Source organism: Mirounga angustirostris, unplaced genomic scaffold, assembly GCF_029215605.1.
Source record: "Mirounga angustirostris isolate CCGP_5_RB_7025 unplaced genomic scaffold, mMirAng1.0.hap1 SCAF_13, whole genome shotgun sequence".
Taxonomy (NCBI): Eukaryota; Metazoa; Chordata; class Mammalia; order Carnivora; family Phocidae; genus Mirounga; species Mirounga angustirostris.
The window spans coordinates 90,441,984-90,461,982 of record NW_026991721.1 but is presented as its reverse complement, the minus strand read 5'-3'; the positions used below and the strand labels follow the sequence as shown (position 1 = coordinate 90,461,982).

The 19,999-nt window shown below is 41.7% G+C and overlaps 1 protein-coding gene across 4 annotated transcripts in view; it reads left to right on the top strand.

The window, feature by feature from the left end:
- Positions 1–18,475, top strand: part of VWA5A (von Willebrand factor A domain containing 5A) — a 38,036-nt gene extending 19,561 nt beyond the window's left edge. For 3 of the 4 annotated variants that reach the window (XM_064577304.1, XM_064577303.1, XM_064577305.1), the window contains 8 exons: positions 1,500–1,614; positions 2,297–2,461; positions 2,743–2,843; positions 3,322–3,575; positions 6,604–6,741; positions 12,479–12,609; positions 16,708–16,834; positions 17,394–18,475. In XM_064577304.1, the coding sequence (XP_064433374.1) occupies positions 1,500–1,614; positions 2,297–2,461; positions 2,743–2,843; positions 3,322–3,575; positions 6,604–6,741; positions 12,479–12,609; positions 16,708–16,834; positions 17,394–17,473 (1,111 nt within the window). In that variant the 3' untranslated portion in view covers positions 17,474–18,475. Of the gene's footprint in view, positions 1–1,499; positions 1,615–2,296; positions 2,462–2,742; positions 2,844–3,321; positions 3,576–6,603; positions 6,742–12,478; positions 12,610–16,707; positions 16,835–16,876; positions 16,924–17,393 lie in introns of all 4 variants that reach the window. The other variant, XM_064577306.1, reaches the window with a different exon arrangement.
- The last annotated feature ends 1,524 nt before the right edge of the window (positions 18,476–19,999 follow it).

Below are 19,999 nucleotides of genomic sequence, written 5' to 3'. Positions count from 1 at the left end.
GGTAACAGGATACCAGATGCCAGGCTCATCTCTCTTGCCTCCCTCCTCTCCCACGTCATGGCCCATAGATTCCTCTTGTCTTGGTAACCACTTGATGTTTTCAAAAAAATTATTAAGAATATTGTATATGGCTTTTCCAGTTCTCTACTGGCTGAAACAACTTTTTGGCAGTCCTGTGAGCAGAGGGTCCTTATGTCATTCTACTTTAAGTCAAAAATCATATATTTAAGTTCTACTTCTGCTGCTTGCTGGCTGTTTGGATAAATCAACTAAACTCCCTAAGTCTTAGTTTCCTCATTTGAAAATGGGAATAATAGCAGTACTTAACCTTATGGGTTTACTGTGAGGGTTCAAAGGGTATACCTAAGTAAAGCATTAGGAACTGTGCTTGACACAAAATATGTGCTATATAATTTTTTGCATTTATTATAATTGTATTCTTTATTATCACCCACAAGAAGCACTTAAGTAAGTTCTAAGCATATTGTTAGCCATCAATAAATATTTCTTAGCTTTAGTTTTATACATAAAACACTTAAACATAGACATAAATGCCCTTTAGTAAGCCATAAGGAATGTAGGCTTCAGTTGCAAGATTGTGTTGGAAATTTGAAGGTGATAAATATCAAGATGCTGGCAGGCTGTGGTCTCTGGGGGCATGGCCAAAGGTAGGTTACCATAATTAGAAGTTCAGTTCTTAGCCCTTCAAGTTTAGAATATTAATCCTGATGCTGACATCACTAGAATTGGGGATGATGACTCACACTAACCTAATTCAAAAGAGACGGATACATAAGCCAAAAATTCCAGTGTATTAATTTACAATGAGAAGTCTCCTTGTCACGCCTTCTAAAAATGCTTGTATTAGTATTATCAACACATTCTTTTTATAGACAGTTCTATTTGGGAAACCAAATTGTGATTAAAAATCTTGGTTCACACGGATTATGGCAGGGAGAGAACTCTCCAGTTAGAACTCTTTCCCACCTTAAGACTGGTCTTGCCAGGGTGGATATGGTTCCAGTACAATGTTAGTCACGCACGGATGATAGTGTCTATTTTGTCCTAATTCACCACTTCACCACTGTCCAATTAACCTTGGATTTATTATTAAAATAATTGATGAGGATATACTGCTTCAAGAATCAGTAAAATATATATATATATGGGATCTTATGGTCAGGCAGATTAGTATTCGAATGTCATCTCTACCATTTAGTAGGTGTGTGATCTTGGACATATTTCTTACATTCTCTGGGCTTCAGTTTCATACCCATAAAATGAAGCATAAGCCTGCCTCATAGGAGTCTTGAAATGATTAAACTGCATCATCAATTTAAGGCATTTGGTCTCCTGAAACATAGAATATGCTCAACAAATTGTAGCTATTATGCTTTTGGTCAAGGAAGTAGACTATGTATTCTTGACTACAATGTATTAATTTTATAATTTCACGCTTTAGTGCCTGTCTCTAAGCTCTTTTCCTTGTATAATTGCAGATGTTTCTCCTTTGGTATTGGAGAAGGAGCCTCTACCAGCCTAATAAAAGGCATTGCCCGGGTGGCAGGTGGCACTTCAGAATTTATCACAGGCAAGGACAGGATGCAGTCCAAGGTGAGGGACAGGCCTGTGTCTAGAAGGGGTGATGCAGAAGGAGTGTGGAGCAGGGGGGACATTGCCACAAGGGCAGAAGCAACAGCTTGACACCAGGATTCATACTCTTATTTCCATAACACCTTGGGCTATAATACATAGTGGGGTTACTTTGGGCCTTATGTAAAAGGGGCCCACTGTAGTTTCTGGAGAAATGGCATCTGGTCCTACTAGTTGGAAGCCCAGAGACAAGATGCTGGAAGAGGTTAGGGCTTTGTGTTTAAGACCAGAAATAGAGAAACAGAGAATTTTGACTGTCATGATTGAGATTCTAGATGTGTGCTTGAGGAACTCTTCTGGTTGGCTATATCCTATCCTCCATGCACATGAGACAAAGAAAACAAGAAGGAACAATTGTAGTATGTCTGGTAGATTGGTAGAGGTGGTACGTTGATAGTGCATTTGATTAGTATACACAAGGGAAGGCATCTTCTAGCTCTGCTTATACTTGTAAGTTCCTCTTTTTTGGGTGATGTTATCCTTTACCTTATCCTCCCTTACCATGTCCTAGTATAGTATTAAGGAATAGACATAGCATATACTGTGTTGCATAGAATCTGGTGCGTAATAAATATTCAGCTAACAGTGGTCATTATTGCCATTATTATATTTTGTGCTTATTCTGTTCTCTTTCCTCCACCAGGCTCTTAGGGCCCTGAAACGTGCTCTACAGCCTGCAGTAGAGGATATTTCTGTGAGCTGGGATTTGCCTCGTGGCCTGTCTGCTAAAATGCTTTCACCAGAACAGACTGTCCTCTATAAGGGTCAGAGGTTAATCGTCTATGCCCTTTTGAGTGGGACCATGCCTGTGAGTTCCTATTCATGTTTGTTCCTCTCATCAGAGTAGCTACTTCCCTAAACTCTGCTCTGGACAATTTTCTTAAAACCAATGGAGTCTCATCAAGAGATCACACTTGCCAGGTGGAGCCAGTCTACCCCGCTTCTCCATAATTTCAGGTTTCTGATTTCCTGAGCTACCTGGTTCCTAGTCAGACATTTTAATGTGTTGGGTTGGGGAGCGGCCTCAGTTGTGACCTTTCTCTTCGTGACCTCTCCCTTCCATCATGTCTACTCTTCTCTACTTTGTAGCCAGCAGAGGCGACAGGAGAAGTCAACCTCAAGTACACACTCCAGGGCAAGAGTTTGGAGAATAGGGTGACATTTTCTCTACAACCCAAGCCCGATGACAAGTGAGAATTCTGTTTTGCTTTGCTATTTTCTTTTTTCTTTCTTTCTTTCTTTCTTTCTTTCTTTCTTTCTTTCTTTCTTTCTTTCTTTCTTTCTTTCTTCTTTCTTTCTTCTTTCTTTCTTCTTTCTTTCTTTCTTTCTTTCTTTCTTTTTCTTTCTTTCTTTCTTTTTCTTCCTTCCTTCCTTCCTTCCTTCCTTCCTTCCTTCCTTCCTTCCTTCCTTCCTTCCTTCCTTTCTTCCTTTCTTTCTTTCTTTCTTCTTTCTTTCTTTCTCTGCCATCATTGAGAGGGTTGGTTTCTTTCTCTTAATTTGGGGGGCTCAGTTGTGTCCCTACAATCACTTTACCTTTCTAACCCATTCAAGTCTTATCTCTTCCTTTATCTGGCATTTTCCTCTTTCTGCCAATGCTAACTTCTGAGGGCCCTGAGTAACTGGCACATGCATGCTCTTCCCTAAGTCATGGGGATGATTCTCTTTTAGCTTCACCATTCACCGCCTTGCTGCCAAGTCCTTTCTCCGAGCCAAGGACATGGGCTTCAGGGATACTCCAGCAAAAGATAAAAAAGATGTGCTGAAAATCAGCATTGATTGTGGAGTCATAAGCTCCCAGACAGCCTTCATTGCGGTCAACAAGAATGTCAACAAGCCAGTTCAGGGGCCCCTGACTTGTAGGGACGTTCCAAGGCCAATTCTTTTGGGTGCAGCTTCAATGATGCCACAATACCATGGATGTGGTGAGTTTTACCCTCCTGGAACTCATGTAAATTAAGGGGTTCTGGATATCGAAACATATCATTTGAAGTAAAAGCCTGTGACGTTGAATTTTTTTCCCTATCTCTCCACATCTAGGATTTCTGGCTGGTGTGGTGCCTTTCTAGGGGAACTAGAAAATATGCCATAGGCAAGGAGATTTTAAATAATCCAAGGGAAAAAAAAACAAGGACAAGTGAAACAGAAAGTGCACATAAACACTGAGTATTCAAACTGTCTAAATCTGAAGCTGATCCTATTGATAATTCAATGGTTAATGATTATACAGATGGCTGATGGGAGTGATCTGGGAGTGTTAGGGAATGGGTGTCCCAGGTGAAAGCCAAGCAAGCTTGAGTATAGATATGAGGGGCTTAAAGGTTAGCATCAGGTGGAGAAATTTCCCGGGCAGGATTCTGTGGCTGGAGGGGAATACGTGATGTGAGTTGTAGAGGCAGGCTTCAAGGTGAGCCCAGAGTTTTGTTTAGACAACTGCGTGTATAACGGTATCATTTATTTAAGTAAAGTAACAAAAGTATAGGAGCAATTTTAGAAGGTATGTTGAATTATTTTTGAGTATTTTGAACTTGAGATCCCTATGGAATATGCACATGAAGATGTCCAGTAGAAAAACAAGTAGATGGGCTGGTGTTCAGAGGAGAGCTCAGGGATAAAGATACACATCTGGCAATATTTAACATCTAGGTCATAACTAAAATCAGGAGAATAGTTGAGATTATTCATGGGGCAGGTATAGAGTGAGATGAAAGGGGGATGAGATTGAAACACTGAAGAAAACCCAGTATCTAGGGATGGGTAGCAGAGCATTCCTTGAACCAGAATAAAAAAGGAATGAAGTAGGAAGAAAAGAAGTGAGTGCATATTCAAAACAAAGGAAACTATGATATAACAAAGGGAATTACCAAAGTATCAGATACTGCAGACAAGTCAAAGTAAAAACTTGAAAGGGGATGATGGGGTTGCTATCAAAGAAGTTCTTGTTAATGTAATCAAGAGCAATTTCATTGGCTTAGATTGGGAAAGAATCCATATTACAGAATGTTAAAGAGAAAGAGTTGGGAAATGAGTGTATAGACACTTTTGATAAACATTTAGCTGAAAAGGGGAATAAATAGAGAGTGACATGTATAGAAGTTGTAGAGTTGAGGTGGATTTTTGTGTGTTTATTATATCTCTTTAAAATTTCAGAATGGGAGAGATTTGAGGATGTTGTAACACCAGTAGGAGAGTGTCAGCAGAGAGGGTTGACATTTTTGGGGAGGGGAAAAGGGTAGTTAATTGAAACAGGTGTTTGAGGAAGAGAAGATGACCCACAGAGCAGCAGTGGAAGGATTAGCCTGTAACGAGACAAGTATTAGGACACTCTCCCACTGTTGCCAGGAAGAGGAGGAAAGGTGGTAGGATTCGGTTCTAGTTCACAGGCTGAGAGGCAAGAGCTTGGAGTTTCTGTCCGATAGGTTTTTTTCAATAGTTTTTTTTTTTTTTTAAGATTTTATTTATTTATTTGACAGTGAGAGAGGGAACACAAGCAAGGGGAGTGGGAGAGGGAGAAGCAGGCTTCCTGCTGAGCAGGGAGCCCGATGTAGGGCTCGATCCCAGGACCCTGGGATCATGACCTGAGCTGAAGGCAGATGCTAACTGAGCCACCCAGGCGCCCCAGGTTTTCAATAGTTTTAGTGAAAGAGACAGCAAAATTCACTAATGAGTATGAAACAAGAAGTGGTAGAATAGAGGGTTTGAGGAAAGGGTTTGCAGTAGCTCCATGGACAACTGGAGAGTGAAATTCCCAGGGAGAAATAAGGCATTTGCCAAGGAGTGTTGAGGGTCCAGTTTAATTTTGATACCTTGACTTTTTTAGTGGCACTAAGCTAGCAAAGGGAAGCGTACCCCATGTGATTCATTTCAGCAGGACTCAGCAGCTTTGGTGGAAGAACAAAGGGAGCAGAGTGTTGACTCATTTTCGAGGTTGGGGTTTTGCCAGATGGGTGTGATGAAAAGGAAATCAGATACTTGGAAAGACTGGTAAGAGAGTGGTGAAGTGTGGGACCTGGGATTGAAGCTAAATAGAAAAGAGATTAAAGACAGAAGGAAGTGGATCGTAGGGAAAAAGCAGAGGAGACACAGACTGAGAGATCCAGATGAAGTCAAAGGCCAGGTAAAAGACAGATCTCTGAGTTAGAAGGCTGCAAAAATTGGAGACCATATTTAAAAAGTAGGATTATTGTGTGTGTGTGTGTGTGTGTGTGTTTTCTCCCAATTTGTTTTTGACAGGTGGAACAGTTTGCTGGATAATGAGATTCTGGCTTGGGAGGGAGTGACTGAAATAGAATGGAAGCTGAAGCCCTTTGATTTGAGGAAGTCAAGAAGCTTTGAATGAGGGTGCTGGATAGGTTATCTACAAGGGTACCGAAATCTCTCCAGATGATGGCAGGCCTTGCAATGAAGCGCAAGTCTAGAAACTAGCATTCTGATACTTTACTGAATAATGGGAAGTGATAGAGAGGTTGGAGGTTGATAGCATTAAGAATATGAGGAAGGCAATCCAGATGAGGGTGGAGCGGTAATGAGCTGGATGCCACAATTGGGACTGAAGAGGTTGCCAATCCCACCTTCCAAACCTGGGTACTTGGGCTATGTAGTACCTTGAGAGAGCACCCTCTGAGAGGGATAGAGGGAGAGCAGTTTTTGGAAGAAAAAAATTAGTTTTTAAGTTAAGACAAGTAGTTGGAAAAAGCCTCCTGTAATGAAAGGAAAGATGCAGGAAAGATCATTGTCAGGTATCAAGGGTTCCAGAGGACACAGTAGGAAGGGCTCAGGTGGTGAGGGTGTATGTAGGAGGTGGGCTCATGGGAGAAGAAAAAAATGCTCAGTAAATGTGGTGGCTGAGGCAGACATGGATAGGAGGGCAGGTGTCCCACATTCTCAGGGCCCTTTGCCAATAGCAGAGAGCAGAGGAGCCTCAGTCTTAATGTCTGTACTGGTATTTTTCAGCTCTTCCAAATGCCAAGTCCTCCTACTTTTCCCCTGCATCTCAGCCCACACGGACCAGTCGTTATGTGGGTATGCCAGATCAGCAGGATGGTTGCAAACCCTGTAAGCCCGTGGTTAGCAAGGACCTGTGCGCTCTAGGTAAGCATCTTTTCGGGGACTTTTTCTCACCCATGTTTGTCTCTCACCTGTGTAGGACTAGACAAACCCCATGCTCTTGGTGATAGACTAAAGAAGAAATGCGGGGCACCTGGGTGGCTTAGTCGGTTGGGCGGCTGCCTTCGGCTCAGGTCATGATCCCAAGGACCTGGGATCAAGCCCCGCATCGGGCTCCCTGCTCAGCGGAGAGTCTGCTTCTCCCTCTCCCTCTGCCTGCTGCTTTGCCTACTTGTGTTCTCTATCTCTCTGTCAAATAAATAAATTAAAAAAAAAAAAAGAAGAAGAAATGCATGTTTCCCCCAATGGCCTCTCCTCAGATGGAAAGGGCTCATTTTCCCACCAACAGGACCAACTTTGAAACTCATTGTACAGGTGAGATGGGCCTCAGTTCTCTTCTCTGCTCTGTGGGCCCGAAGAACTAATCTTCCATGCTCTACTTCCTTTGGCTTTCTCTAGCTAGGAGGTAATCTGTTTGAAAAGTGTCAGGCAGAGGGTGAGATTTGTCCAGTCTCTATGTTTGCCAGGGTCAGCCTTAGATTAGTCTATGGTATAGGACCCTGAAACGTAGCCAGCAGAGTCTGGGTCAAGCCCTGGTTAAACATTGCCATCTCAGCAGGCTGGGGGCTTCCCCCTGCAGAACTCTGCTGCCACCCTGTTTGGGCCACCTGCTGCACTGGTCAGCCTTTTACAAGTTGGGTTTGAAAAGAGATCTTCCCAATGCTGGCTAATGACTTCCGTTCTGTCACCGAAGGGTATTCTTGGTCATTACCTTGTGTTCCAAACAGCTGGGCTTCTCATATACATGACATATTGAGTCAAAGTACATTTTGTCACCAAGAAGTACCTTTTCTACTAAAATTGGCTTAAAGGCAACTTCTTTTTAGTCTCCGATCTTTGTAGCAAGAGTTTGTGGTATACAGCTGTTTAATCGTTTATACATCTTATTTGCCATTTACCCTCTACTTATTCATTCTCTTTAGGTTGCTAGTTAAAGAGAAGGCTTCAAGGTCTCAGGTGGAGTCAGATCTCTGTCTTCCCAATTACTGTGGAGTTTTAGGTAAATTAAGTCACTTCTCCCTCAGCTGTACAACTACTCACCTTACAGGGTTATCATGAGAAAATTCTTAATGTTAGTCGCAGAGTAGCTTCTCGCTTTTTGTTAGTTCCCTAGGCCTTCCCAACTTGGAATATTCCAGCTTCAACCTTTCTCTCTTACAAATGCTCTTAACAGAGTAGAGAGAAAAGTTACCCAGGAGTGTTAAGCTTCTGGTTCTTGTGAACTAATTAGCAACTACTTCTATTTTTTTTTAATTATGTTATGTTAATCACCATACATTACATCATTAGTTTTTGATGTAGTGTTCCATGATTCATTGTTTGCGTATAACACCAAACTCCATGCAGAATGTGCCCTCTTTAATACCCATCACCAGGCTAACGCATCCCCCCACCCCCCTCCCCTCTAGAACCCTCAGTTTGTTTTTCGGAGTCCATAGTCTCTCATGGTTCATCTCCTCCTCCAATTTCCCCCCTTCATTCTTCCCCTCCTGCTATCTTCTTCTTCTTTTTTTTTTTTAACATATAATGTATTATTTGTTTCAGAGGTACAGGTCTGTAATTCAACAGTCTTACACAATTCACAGTGCTTACCATAGCACATACCTCCCCAATGTCTATCACCCCGCCACCCCTCGCTCCCACCCCCCGCCACTCTAGCAACCCTCAGTTTGTTTCCTGAGATTAAGAATTCCTCATATCAGTGAGGTCATATGATACATGTCTTTCTCTGATTGACTTATTTCGCTCAGCATAATACCCTCCAGTTCCATCCACGTTGTTGCAAATGGCAAGATCTCATTCCTTTTGATGGCTGCATAATATTCCATTGTATATATATACCACTTCTTCTTTATCCATTCATCTGTTGATGGACATCTTGGCTCTTTCCATAGTTTGGCTATTGTGGACATTGCTGCTATAAACATCCCGGTGCACATACTCCTTCGGATCCCTACATTTGTATCTTTGGGGTAAATACCCAGTAGAGCAATTGCTGGATCGTATGGTAACTCTATTTTCAACTTTTTGAGGAACCTCCATACTGTTTTCCAGAGTGGCTGCACCAGCTTGCATTCCGACCAACAGTGTAGGAGGGTTCCCCTTTCTCCGCATCCCCGCCAACATCTGTCATTTCCTGACTTGTTAATTTTAGCCATTCTGACTGGTGTGAGTGGTATCTCATTGAGGTTTTGATTTGGATTTCCCTGATGCCAAGCGATGTTGAGCACTTTTTCATGTGTCTGTTGGCCATTTGCATGTCTTTGGAAAAATGTCTGTTCATGTCTTCTGCCCATTTCTTGATTGGATCATTTCTTCTTTGGGTGTTGAGTTTAAGAAGTTCTTTATAGATTTTGGATACTAGCCCTTTATCTGATAATGTCATTTGCAAATATCTTCTCCCATTCTGTTGGTTGTCTTTTGGTTTTGTTGACTGTTTCTTTTGCTGTGCAAAAGCTTTCTATCTTAATGAAGTCCCAATAGTTCATTTTTGCCCTTGCTTCCCTTGCATTTGGCAATGTTTCTAGGAAGAAGTTGCTGCAGCTGAGGTCGAAGAGGTTGCTGCCTGTGTTCTCCTTTAGGATTTGGATGGACTCCTGTCTCACACTGAGGTCTTTCAACCATTTGGAGTCTATTTTTGTGTGTGGTGTAAGGAAATGGTCCAGTTTCATTCTTCTGCATGTGGCTATCCAATTTTCCCAACACCATTTGTTGAAGAGACTGTCTTTTTTCCATTGGAAATTCTTTCCTGCTTTGTCAAAGAGTAGTTGACCATAGCGTTGAGGGTCCATTTCTGGGCTCTCTATTCTGTTCCATTGATCGATGTGCCTGTTTTTGTGCCAGTACCATACTGCCTTGATGATGACAGCTTTGTAATAGAGCTCGAAGTCTGGAATTGTGATGGTGCCAGCTTTGCTTTTCTTTTTCAACATTCCTCTGGCTATGCGGGGTCTTTTCTGGTTCCATACAAATTTTAGGATTATTTGTTCCATTTCTTTGAAAAAAGTAGATGGTATTTTGATAGGGATTGCATTGAATGTGTAGGTTGCTCTAGGTAGCATTGACATCTTCACAATATTTGTTCTTCCAATCCATGAGCATGGAACGTTTTTCCATTTCTTTGTGTCTTCCTCAATTTCTTTCATGAGTATTTTATAGTTTTCTGAGTACAGATTCTTTGCCTCTTTGGTTAGATTTATTTCTAGGTATATTATGATTTTGGGTGCAATTGTAAATGGGATCGACTTCTTAATTTCTCTTTCTTCTGTCTTGTTGTTGGTGTATAGAAATGTAACAGATTTCTGTGCATTGATTTTATATCCTGCCACTTTACTGAATTCCTGTATGACTTCTAGCAGTTTTGGGGTGGAATCTTTTGGGTTTTCCACATAAAGTATCATATCATCTGCAAACAGAGTTTGACTTCTTCTTTGCCAATTTGGATGCCTTTTATTTCTTTTTGTTGTCTGATTGCTGTGGCTAGGACTTCTAGGACTATTTTGAATAGCATTGGTGATAGTGGACATTCCTGCCGTGTTCCTGACCTTAGGGGGAAAGCTCTCAGTTTTTCCCCATTGAGAATGATATTCGCTGTGAGTTTTTCATAGATGGCTTTTATGATATTGAGGTATGTACCCTCTATCCCTGCACTCTGAAGAGTTTTGATCAAGAAAGGATGCTGTCGGGTGCCTGGGTGGCTCAGTTGGTTAAGCGACTGCCTTCGGCTCAGGTCATGATCCTGGAGTCCCGGGATCAAGTCCCGCATCGGGCTCCCTGCTCGGCGGGGAGTCTGCTTCTCCCTCTGACCCTCCTCCCTCTCATGCTCTGTGTCTCTCATTCTCTCTCTCTCAAATAAATAAATAAAATCTTTATAAAAAAAAAAAAAAGAAAGGATGCTGTCCTATGAATGGATAAAGAAGATGTGGTATATATATACAATGGAATATTATGCAGCCACCAAAAGGAATGAGATCTTGCCATTTGCAACGACGTGGATGGAACTGGAGGGTATTATGCTGAGCGAAATAAGTCAAACAGAGAAAGACATGTATCATATGACCTCACTGATATGAGGAATTCCTAATCTCAGGAAACAAACTGAGGGTTGCTGGAGTGGGAGGTGGGGTGGAAGGGATGGGGTGACTGGGTGATAGACACTGGGGAGGGTATGTGCTCTGGTAAGCACTGTGAATTGTGCAAGACTGTTGAATCTCTGAAACAAATAATGCAATATATGTTAAAAAAAAAAAAGAAGATAGCAGGAGGGGAAGAATGAAGGGGGGGAAATCGGAGGGGGAGACGAACCATGAGAGACAATGGACTCTGAAAAACAAACTGAGGGTTCTAGAGGGGAGAGGGGTAGGAGGATGGGTTAGCCTGGTGATGGGTATTATGAGGGCACGTCTCCATGGAGCACTGGGTGTTATGCACAAACAATGCATCATGGAACACTACATCTAAAACTAATGATGTAATGTATGGTGATTAACGTAACAATAAACAATTTTTTAAAAAGATACTAAAAAAAAAAGAAAGGATGCTGTACTTTGTCAAATGCTTTTTCTGCATCTGTTGAAAAGATCATATGGTTCTTGTTTTTTCTTTTATTAATGTATTGTATCACATTGAGTGATTTGCAGATGTTGAACCAACCTTGCAGCCCAGGGATAAATTCCACTTGGTCGTAGTGAATAATCCTTTTAATGTACTGTTGGATCCTATTGGCTAGTATTTTGGTGAGAATTTTTGCATCCATGTTCATCAAGGATATTGGTCTGTAATTCTCCTTCTTGATGTGGTCTTTTTCTGGTTTTGGGATCATGGTAATGCTGGCCTTATAAAATGAGTTTGGAAGTTTTCCTTCCATTTCTGTTTTTTGGAACAGCTTCAGAAGAATAGGTATTAATTCTTCTTGAAATGTTTGGTAGAATTCCCCTGGGAAGCCATCTGGCCCCGGGCTTTTGTTTTTTGGGAGATTTTTGAAGACTGCTTCAATTTCCTTAGTGGTGATAGGTCTCTTCAGGTTTTCTATTTCTTCCTGATTCAGTTTTGGTAGTTGATACATCTCTAGGAATGCATCCATTTCTTCCAGGTTATCTAATTTGCTGGCATAGAGTTGCTCATAATATGTTCTTATAATTGTTTGTATTTCTTTGGTGTTGGTTGTGATCTCTCCTCTTTCATTCATGATTTTGTTTATTTGGGTCCTGTCTCTTTCTTTTTGATAAGTCTGGCCAGGGGTTTATCAATCTTGTTAATTTTTTCAAAGAACCAGCTCCTAGTTTTGTTGATCTGTTCTGTTCTTTTGGTTTTCTTTTGAAATTTTTTAAAATTAAAATTCAAGCTATATTGGTCTAGAATTCTTTAATATATGTCAAGTTTTTAGGCCCATTAATAGGACTGGATAAAACTTTAAGCAGCATTATCATTTTCTTACTGCTAAATTTTTAAGTGTAGCACCCCTAGAGTTAGTGTACCACTCAGGTGGCCTACATTGTCACAGAGAAAACAGAGGAAGGACTAAACAGGTGTCTTGGTAGGATCTGCTTCACTCTTCACTCTTGCGATAGCCTGTCTCTGAAGTCAGATCTGTCTTTCTCAGGTATGCTAAGGGGTCAGTAGCTCCCTAATTTCTCATCCTCTCTTTTTTTCTTCCCCAAAGTCTTTGGAGATAATCATCTTGTGCAGCTGATTTCCCTCCAGAATGCAGATGGTTCTTGGTATCTGGATGAAAATCTGGCTGGGATCCTAGGTAAAAGTTTGGAAGACTTACTGGCTGCAGTCCCTGTCAAGGTAAGATTCAGAGAAGAAAAAAGGAGGATGCATGTTTTTGAGGGGTTGGGTTCAGTAATGAGATTTGGGTGAATCATTATTTATCTGAGAAAGGAGAATAGAAGAGGCCATAAACTAAATTAATTTCTAATAAACAGAGGTTGAAAGTTTTTCTTTGTATGTTAGAACAGAAAGAACAAGGAACTAATAACCTAGTTGGTGGGAGTTGATGGATGACAAAGGGAAAGGAAGCATCCTCTCTCACTTTATATTCCCTGCCCATCATCTAATATTTTTTGAGCAATTACTCTATGCCAGACACTGTGCTAAGCACTTAACATCTATTTATTTATTCATCACCATAATTAAGTAAGGTAAATCCTATTCATATTGTTGTTTATAGAGAACTATAATAATGTGTCTGAGGTTAGCCAGGCAATCTGTGGCAGAGCTGGATTAAATTCTAGAACTGTCTTCAGGACCCACATTGCTTCTCTTCAAAACAAAGGATGTGGCCCACAAATTATCCAAATTTCACTGAAGTCAGGATAGGGGAAGTATTAATAGGGATGACCTAGTTATTTCGAATGTGTTTGAGTATGCTGACGAGGACAGATTACATTCCACAGTCTCGAGGTAACTGACCAAATCTTCTAATTGAGAAATTGTTAAATAAGGACAAAATGCCAAAAGCCTGAAAGATGGGTGCCATTCTGAATTTTCAAAACGTGAAAGGTGGTTAAATAAACCTCAGAGACCCTGTAACTGCATCATCCACTACAGTATCCACTAGTCATGTGACTCTTAAGCACTTGAAATATGGCTAATGCAAATGAGGAGCCAAATTCTTAAGTGAATTAAAATGTGCTATAATTGTGAAACACATGCTGATTTCACTTATGTGAAAACTTAATGTAAAAAAAAAAAGGAATGTAAATACTCTCAATAATTATTTTTATATTGATTACATGTTAAAATGATATTTTGAATATATTAGGTTAAATACAACATATTAGTAAAATAATTGTAACTGTTTACTTTTATATTTTGACATGTGGCTACTAGTACATTTAAGATTGTATGTGTGTTTAGCATTATATATCTGTTGAAAAATACTATTCTAGAACAAATAATTAAAAGGATAATTTATCAAAAAGTGGAAGAAGATACAAGAATCATGACATTCTAACTTGGTTTCATTGGGAAACCAATGACAAGTCAGACTAACATTTCCTTCTTTGATAATGGTAACTGGGCCAATAAATCCAGGGAGTCAGGAATCCTGGTGTACCTGAATTTCAGTAAGGAATTTGAATTTTTTAAATGATGAGTGTATGGACTGAGAACAAACTCATTTAAAATTCATTGCACTGAAACTTAAAACAGATTTTTAGAGCCCCTGGGCTCTGAATTCTCTGGAGGTTTATATTTTTAAGGAAAATTCAGATCCCATGTTTTCCTATTTGTAAATTTGCCAAAACTGGGAGATGGGGTATTGAGAAAATCGAGATCCCAAAAGACCTTGAATAATGAAGGACTTGCAATATTTTGTGAAAAAATATACGACTTAATAGGAATCAAAATACTGTTTTTGGTTCTAAATCCTCAACTATATAAGTAGAGATTAGAAGCAAAATGACTTAAGAACTGTTGCACATGGAGATTTGAGGTGACCGCCAACTTCAGGGGGACCAGGAGATGTGATTTATGATCAGTGGAAGGCAATAGGTTGTCAGAAGATCTGTTCATGTTACATATTTTGGGCTGTGGTCATAGAAATTCATTAGTACACTGACCTCCAGATATGACTATTTAAGGAGATATATAATGTTTTTTTAACATATAATGTATCATTTGTTTCAGAGGTACAGATCTGTGATTCAACAGTCTTGCACAATTCGCAGTGCTCACCATAGCACATACCCTCCCCAGTGTCTATCACCCAGCCACCCCATCCCTCCCACCCCCCCCCACTCCAGCAACCCTCAGTTTGTTTCCTGAGATTAAGAATTCCTCATATCAAAAAAAAAAAAAAAAAAGAATTCCTCATATCAGTGAGGTCATATGATACATGTCTTTCTCTGATTGACTTATTTTGCTCAGCCTAACACTCTTTAAGGAGATACATTTTAAAAACCACTCTGATGTTTGTTTCTAGACTAGATCAAGCATGGGGATTCTTACTGGTTTGACATGAGCAGTCCTCTTAAAGAAAAATTAAAGGAATTAGGAATTTTTAAAAAGATTTATTTATTTATTTATTTATTTGGGAGAGAGAGAGAGTGCACACGTGCTTGCGTGCCCTAGGTCAAGCTGGGGGGTAGGGCAGAAGGAGAGGGAGAGGGAGAAGCAGACTCCTTGCTGAGCAGGGAGCCCGATGTGGGGTTCGATCCCAGAACTCTAAGATCATGACCTGAGCCAGAGGCAGATGCTTAATCTACTGAGCCACCCAGGTGCCCCAGGAATTGAGAATTTTTTTAAGATTTTATTTATTTATTTGACAGAGAGAGACAGCAAGAGGGGAACACAAGCAGGGGGAGTGGGAGAAGGAGAAGCAGGCTTCCCGGCTGAGCAGGGAGCCCGATGCAGGGCTCAATCCCAGGACCCTGGGATCATGACCTGAGCCGAAGGCAGATGCTTAACCAACTGAGCCACCAGGTGCCCCAGGAATTGAGAATTTTGATTGAAACAGGACTCCTCAGAGAAGACTTGATAGCTGTTTCCAAAGTTTAAAGGTCATGATATAAAAGAGCAATTTCTCTTGATCTGTTGACTCTAAAAACTAAAGTTGGGACCATGGGTGAAAACTCACAGGAGACCATTTTCCATTCTGTGGCAGAGACTCTCTCTTAAGTGACGTGAGCACGATGACTCGAATCAGAATATTGGGCCTCCAGTCCCAACTATGTCATTTGTTAGAAGGCTAACTTTGGGCAAATCATTTCACTTTTGTGTGAATCAGTTTTCTCTCTTAAAAATGTCATTATTGATAATTCCTCTTTTTTTGTTTGGCGAAGATTCAAATGAAAATACATTATAAAATACAAAGCAATTATCCACATGTTTCTCTTCTCATAGCTTAGGCATCCTTGTTGGGGATGTTGTAGGAGTTTTAAGCACTGTCCTGATGGTTATGCTGGATTTAAAACTTAAGACTTTTCTACCTTAAGACTCAGGGGATTCCAAAGATACAAATGTAGGGATCCGAAGGGGTACATGCACCCCAATGTTTATAGCAGCAATGTCCACAATACCCAAATTGTGGAAAGAGCCAAGATGTCCATCAACAGATGAATGGATAAAGAAGAAGTGGTATATATATATACAATGGAATATTATGCAGCCATCAAAAGGAATGAGATCTTGCCATTTGCAACGACGTGGATGGAACTGGAGGGTATTATGCTGAGCGAAATAAGTCAATCAGAGAAAGACATGTATCATATGACCTCACTGATATGAGGAATTCTTAATCTCAGGAAACAAACTGAGGGTTGCTAGAGTGGTGGGGGGTGGGAGGGATGGGGTGGCTGGGTGATAGACACTGGGGAGGGTATGTGCTATGGTGAGCGCTGTGAATTGTGCAAGACTGTTGAATCACAGACCTGTACCTCTGAAACAAATAATACATTATATGTTAAAAAAAAAAAAAGAAGAAGATAGCAGGAGGGGAAGAATGAAGCGGGGGGAATTGGAGGGGGAGACGAACCATGAGAGACGATGGACTCTGAAAAACAAACTGAGGGTTCTAGAGGGGAGGGGGGTGGGACGATGGGTTAGCCTGGTGATGGGTATTAAAGAGGGCACGTTCTGCATGGAGCACTGGGTGTTATGCACAAACAATGAATCATGGAACACTACATCAAAAACTAATGATGTAATGTATGATAATTAACATAACAATAAAAAATTAAAAAAAAAAGACTCAGGGGATTATTGCCCTGACATTCAGGGCCTGACATTATACAAGTAGTAGAGGAGGTACAGAGAGAACAGGTCATCACATTTAATAGCAGGTTGGGGCAAAGTGAGTGAGGAGGGAGCGGAGCTGTTTGCATCCCCTTGAGGGGCTTCCAGCTCCAACTGGAGCCTTCAGGGGAGTCTTTGTCTATTGTACAGGATGCAAATTCCTCAAGCTGGGCCACAGTCCTGGCAGTGGTCTGGCTGCATTCCAATGCTAAGCAAATGAAGGGTGAGTGGGAACTTCTGGAAAAGAAGGCCAGAACCTGGATTCACATCCATGCAGGTAGGAGTTCAATGCTAAGACCCCCTCTCCTTCCTTCCTTAGGAAGCTAATCATCTTCCCTGGCACGGAGCCTCCAGGCCTGCTTGAAGGTGACTGGGGAGGAGTTCTCATAGTCCCCTCCCCTGACCGTCCTGGTTCAGACCTTTTCTGGTCTCCCAGATAATCCTCTCCTTGGTAGGATGAGGGTGCGTTCTTAAACTGGGGGAGAGGAGAGGTGAGTAAAGAGGGAAGGGGACATGGATGGGGACTGTGAATTGTGAGAAGGACATGAAGTGGCATTTGTTCTCCTCACTGTCTCAGCAGTATGCTGAGTATAGGGTTGGACAGGAGCTCTCACTCCTGGGGGATTTATTATCTCACTGCTGTTGAGTATTTCTGGGACCAGAGAAGGTGAAAGGGACTCTGAGCAGTAAGAAGACCGAAGTCAGAGGTGTTGAAGAAAGACAGGAGCCAGGCGTCAGGGTAGCTGATCAGGCAGGTGTATGGAGAGTCTCGGGGGATGAGTATTTATTCTCACCATGGTTGTTCAGCCCTAATTCTTGTTTTCTCCTCATAACAGCCTCCATCATGCAAGAGCTTGTGAAAGCTGCTATTGTTTTCACCAAGTCATCCGTGGACCCCTCCATCTTTGCCCTCTGAGGACACTGTCCAGAAAAACAAGTGTCTCTCCCACGCTACTGCTCTTTGCTTTATGCTCTCCTGCTGTGGTATTATTTTTGTATTTTACCTTGATCCTATCAGTTTCTTGCCATCAGAGTGAAGGATGCACACATCCCACCTTGCCTCTCTGTTCCAGGTTCCCTTTGGGTGGAAGGTGGATGATCCACCTTCCCCAGCATACCCTCAGCCCAGCGTCAGTGGTCCCAGAACCTGTTCCCTTTCTTGGAGGGATTTCAAGTGTTCTTAGGCAGTAACGTTCCTCCCAGGTTTTCCAGAGTGACCACATGAAAAACAGGTGGCGTGCATGCCACACCCAAGGGTACAGCACTGATGTTAGGGATGCCTGAATAAGAGGATGCTGTGCATTATATTTATCTATTCCCTTTGATCTTATATACTTAGCAGGACCAGACAGGTGAGCTATCCAATTTTCTATTCTAAGATAGGATGGAGAATTGGAGGGGAGGTTGAAAGCCAATACTGGGATCAATATGACCTCAAGATCACGAAGAGAGAGACTCCAGGGGTCCACTGTGAGAGATGGCACTGCTGGTGGCCTTCTTGGTTGATTCTGTTTGGATTTTGCTAGCCAATATGGCATGCCTTCCCTCTCACTGCCTAAGGGACTGGATTGAATCATCATTGTTTGAGACAGATGTTTCTCCTGAATTGTTTAACATCTCAGTGAGAAGGTGATAATGAAATCTTCAGTCCTGGCCTGAACCCATGAGGCCTCTAAGCGGGCTCTGATCTGTAATAAAGATAAGGGGACAGGACACGGTGTGGGTTTAAAAAAAGTGGGTTTAAAGGCAGCTTTGCCTGAGACCTGAGCCTGGATCACTCAGCCCATGAGGAAGAAAGGAATTCCCCATGATTGTTTCTGAGCTTTGTCCTACATACTCTATCCTAGTGGAAATGACCTGTTTGATGTCTCCCCAAATACTATTGTATTAATATTAAAATGATTATATCTATACTGCATTTTCTTGTATCTGATCTTTTGTACATTTTAAACCTGCATTGGTTTTATTATCCCTTATATTCCCTCCCAGCTTTGCTGATGCCTACACTGTTCACACCGTGTCCTGCCCTGTATCTTCTGTTGTAGGCTGATTTCCTATCTTACATGAGGCAAGTAAAGGACACTGATCAGAAAACCACTATTAGAATCCTGACAGTACACTTAAATAGTTACATGATAATGGACAAATGATTTAACCGCCCCCCCGAGAGCTTAGTGTCCCTATCTGTAAAAGTGGGATTACACTAGAACTCCATTATCACTTTCATCTTGAATACTTAAGAATTCTGAGTGGGACCTCAATATCTGTTCACTCAGGTAGAGAATGGCCTAGACCTGAGTTCTGTTGAACATAAGGGAAATTCGCCTGACTTGTATAGTGGAGACTGATTTCCCAGGACTTTCGTCCGAGTCTGTTTATAGCTGAGTGTGACCTGTGGAATAGGGCTGTGACATCACCTGGAAGCTTGCTAGAAGTGCAGTCTTAGGCAACCCCAAGAACTAGTGTATCAAACAAAGTCTGCCTTTTAACAAGGTCTCCAGGTAATTCGCATGCACATTAAAGTTTGAGGGCTCAGTCTTTAGGCTTGTATCCATGGCTGCCCTCTGGATAGGTCCTATCCATGCTATGACAAGAGACAGTTTCTTAAAGACCATGCACATTGTAGAACTATCCTGCGCTCACAGAGAGATGGCCCTTTACACTGATTATACGGATCATTTTTAAAAAAGATTTTATCTCTTTATTTGACAGAGAGATAGAGCCAGAGAGCACAAGCAGAGGGGATGGCAGAGGGAGAGGGAGAAGTAGGCTCCCCACGGAGCAGGGACCTGGACTCGGGGTCCGATCCCAGGGATCTGGGATCATGACCCGAGCCGAAGGCAGACGCTCAACTATCCAAGCCACCCAGGCACCCTGTATGGATCATTCTTTATTACATTTGTTGTTCCTTCCCTTTTTCTTACCCTTCAGCTTGCAGACTAGGCTAGGGCTTGGGGACTTCTACAGCAAAAAACAAAACAAAGGGGCGCCTGGGTGGCTCAGTCGTTAAGCGTCTGCCTTTGGCTCAGGTCATGATCCCAGGGTCCTGGGATCGAGCCCCACATCAGGCTCCCTGCTCCGCGGGGAGCCTGCTTCTCCCTCTCCCACTCCCCCTGCTTGTGTTCCCTCTCTCGCCGTGTCTCTCTCTGTCAAATAAATAAAATCTTTAAAAAAAAAAAAATAACAGCAACAAAAGCAACCTTCCATTTGTCTTCTTTAAAATGCAGAATGAACTATGGTTTTAAAGTAGCACGGTTTTGTATTTCCATTCGGGCTCACGCGGTAAGATGTTGTGCCAACTGTAAACTCCTCACATTTAAACAAGTGTCGGTCTTCATCGTCAACAAGTATGTTTTGGCACATTTTTTGAAGCCCACTTTCAAGGCTGGTGCCTCGTGTTTTCAGAAAATAGAAAGCACCATCTGTACTTTCAGGAACTGAT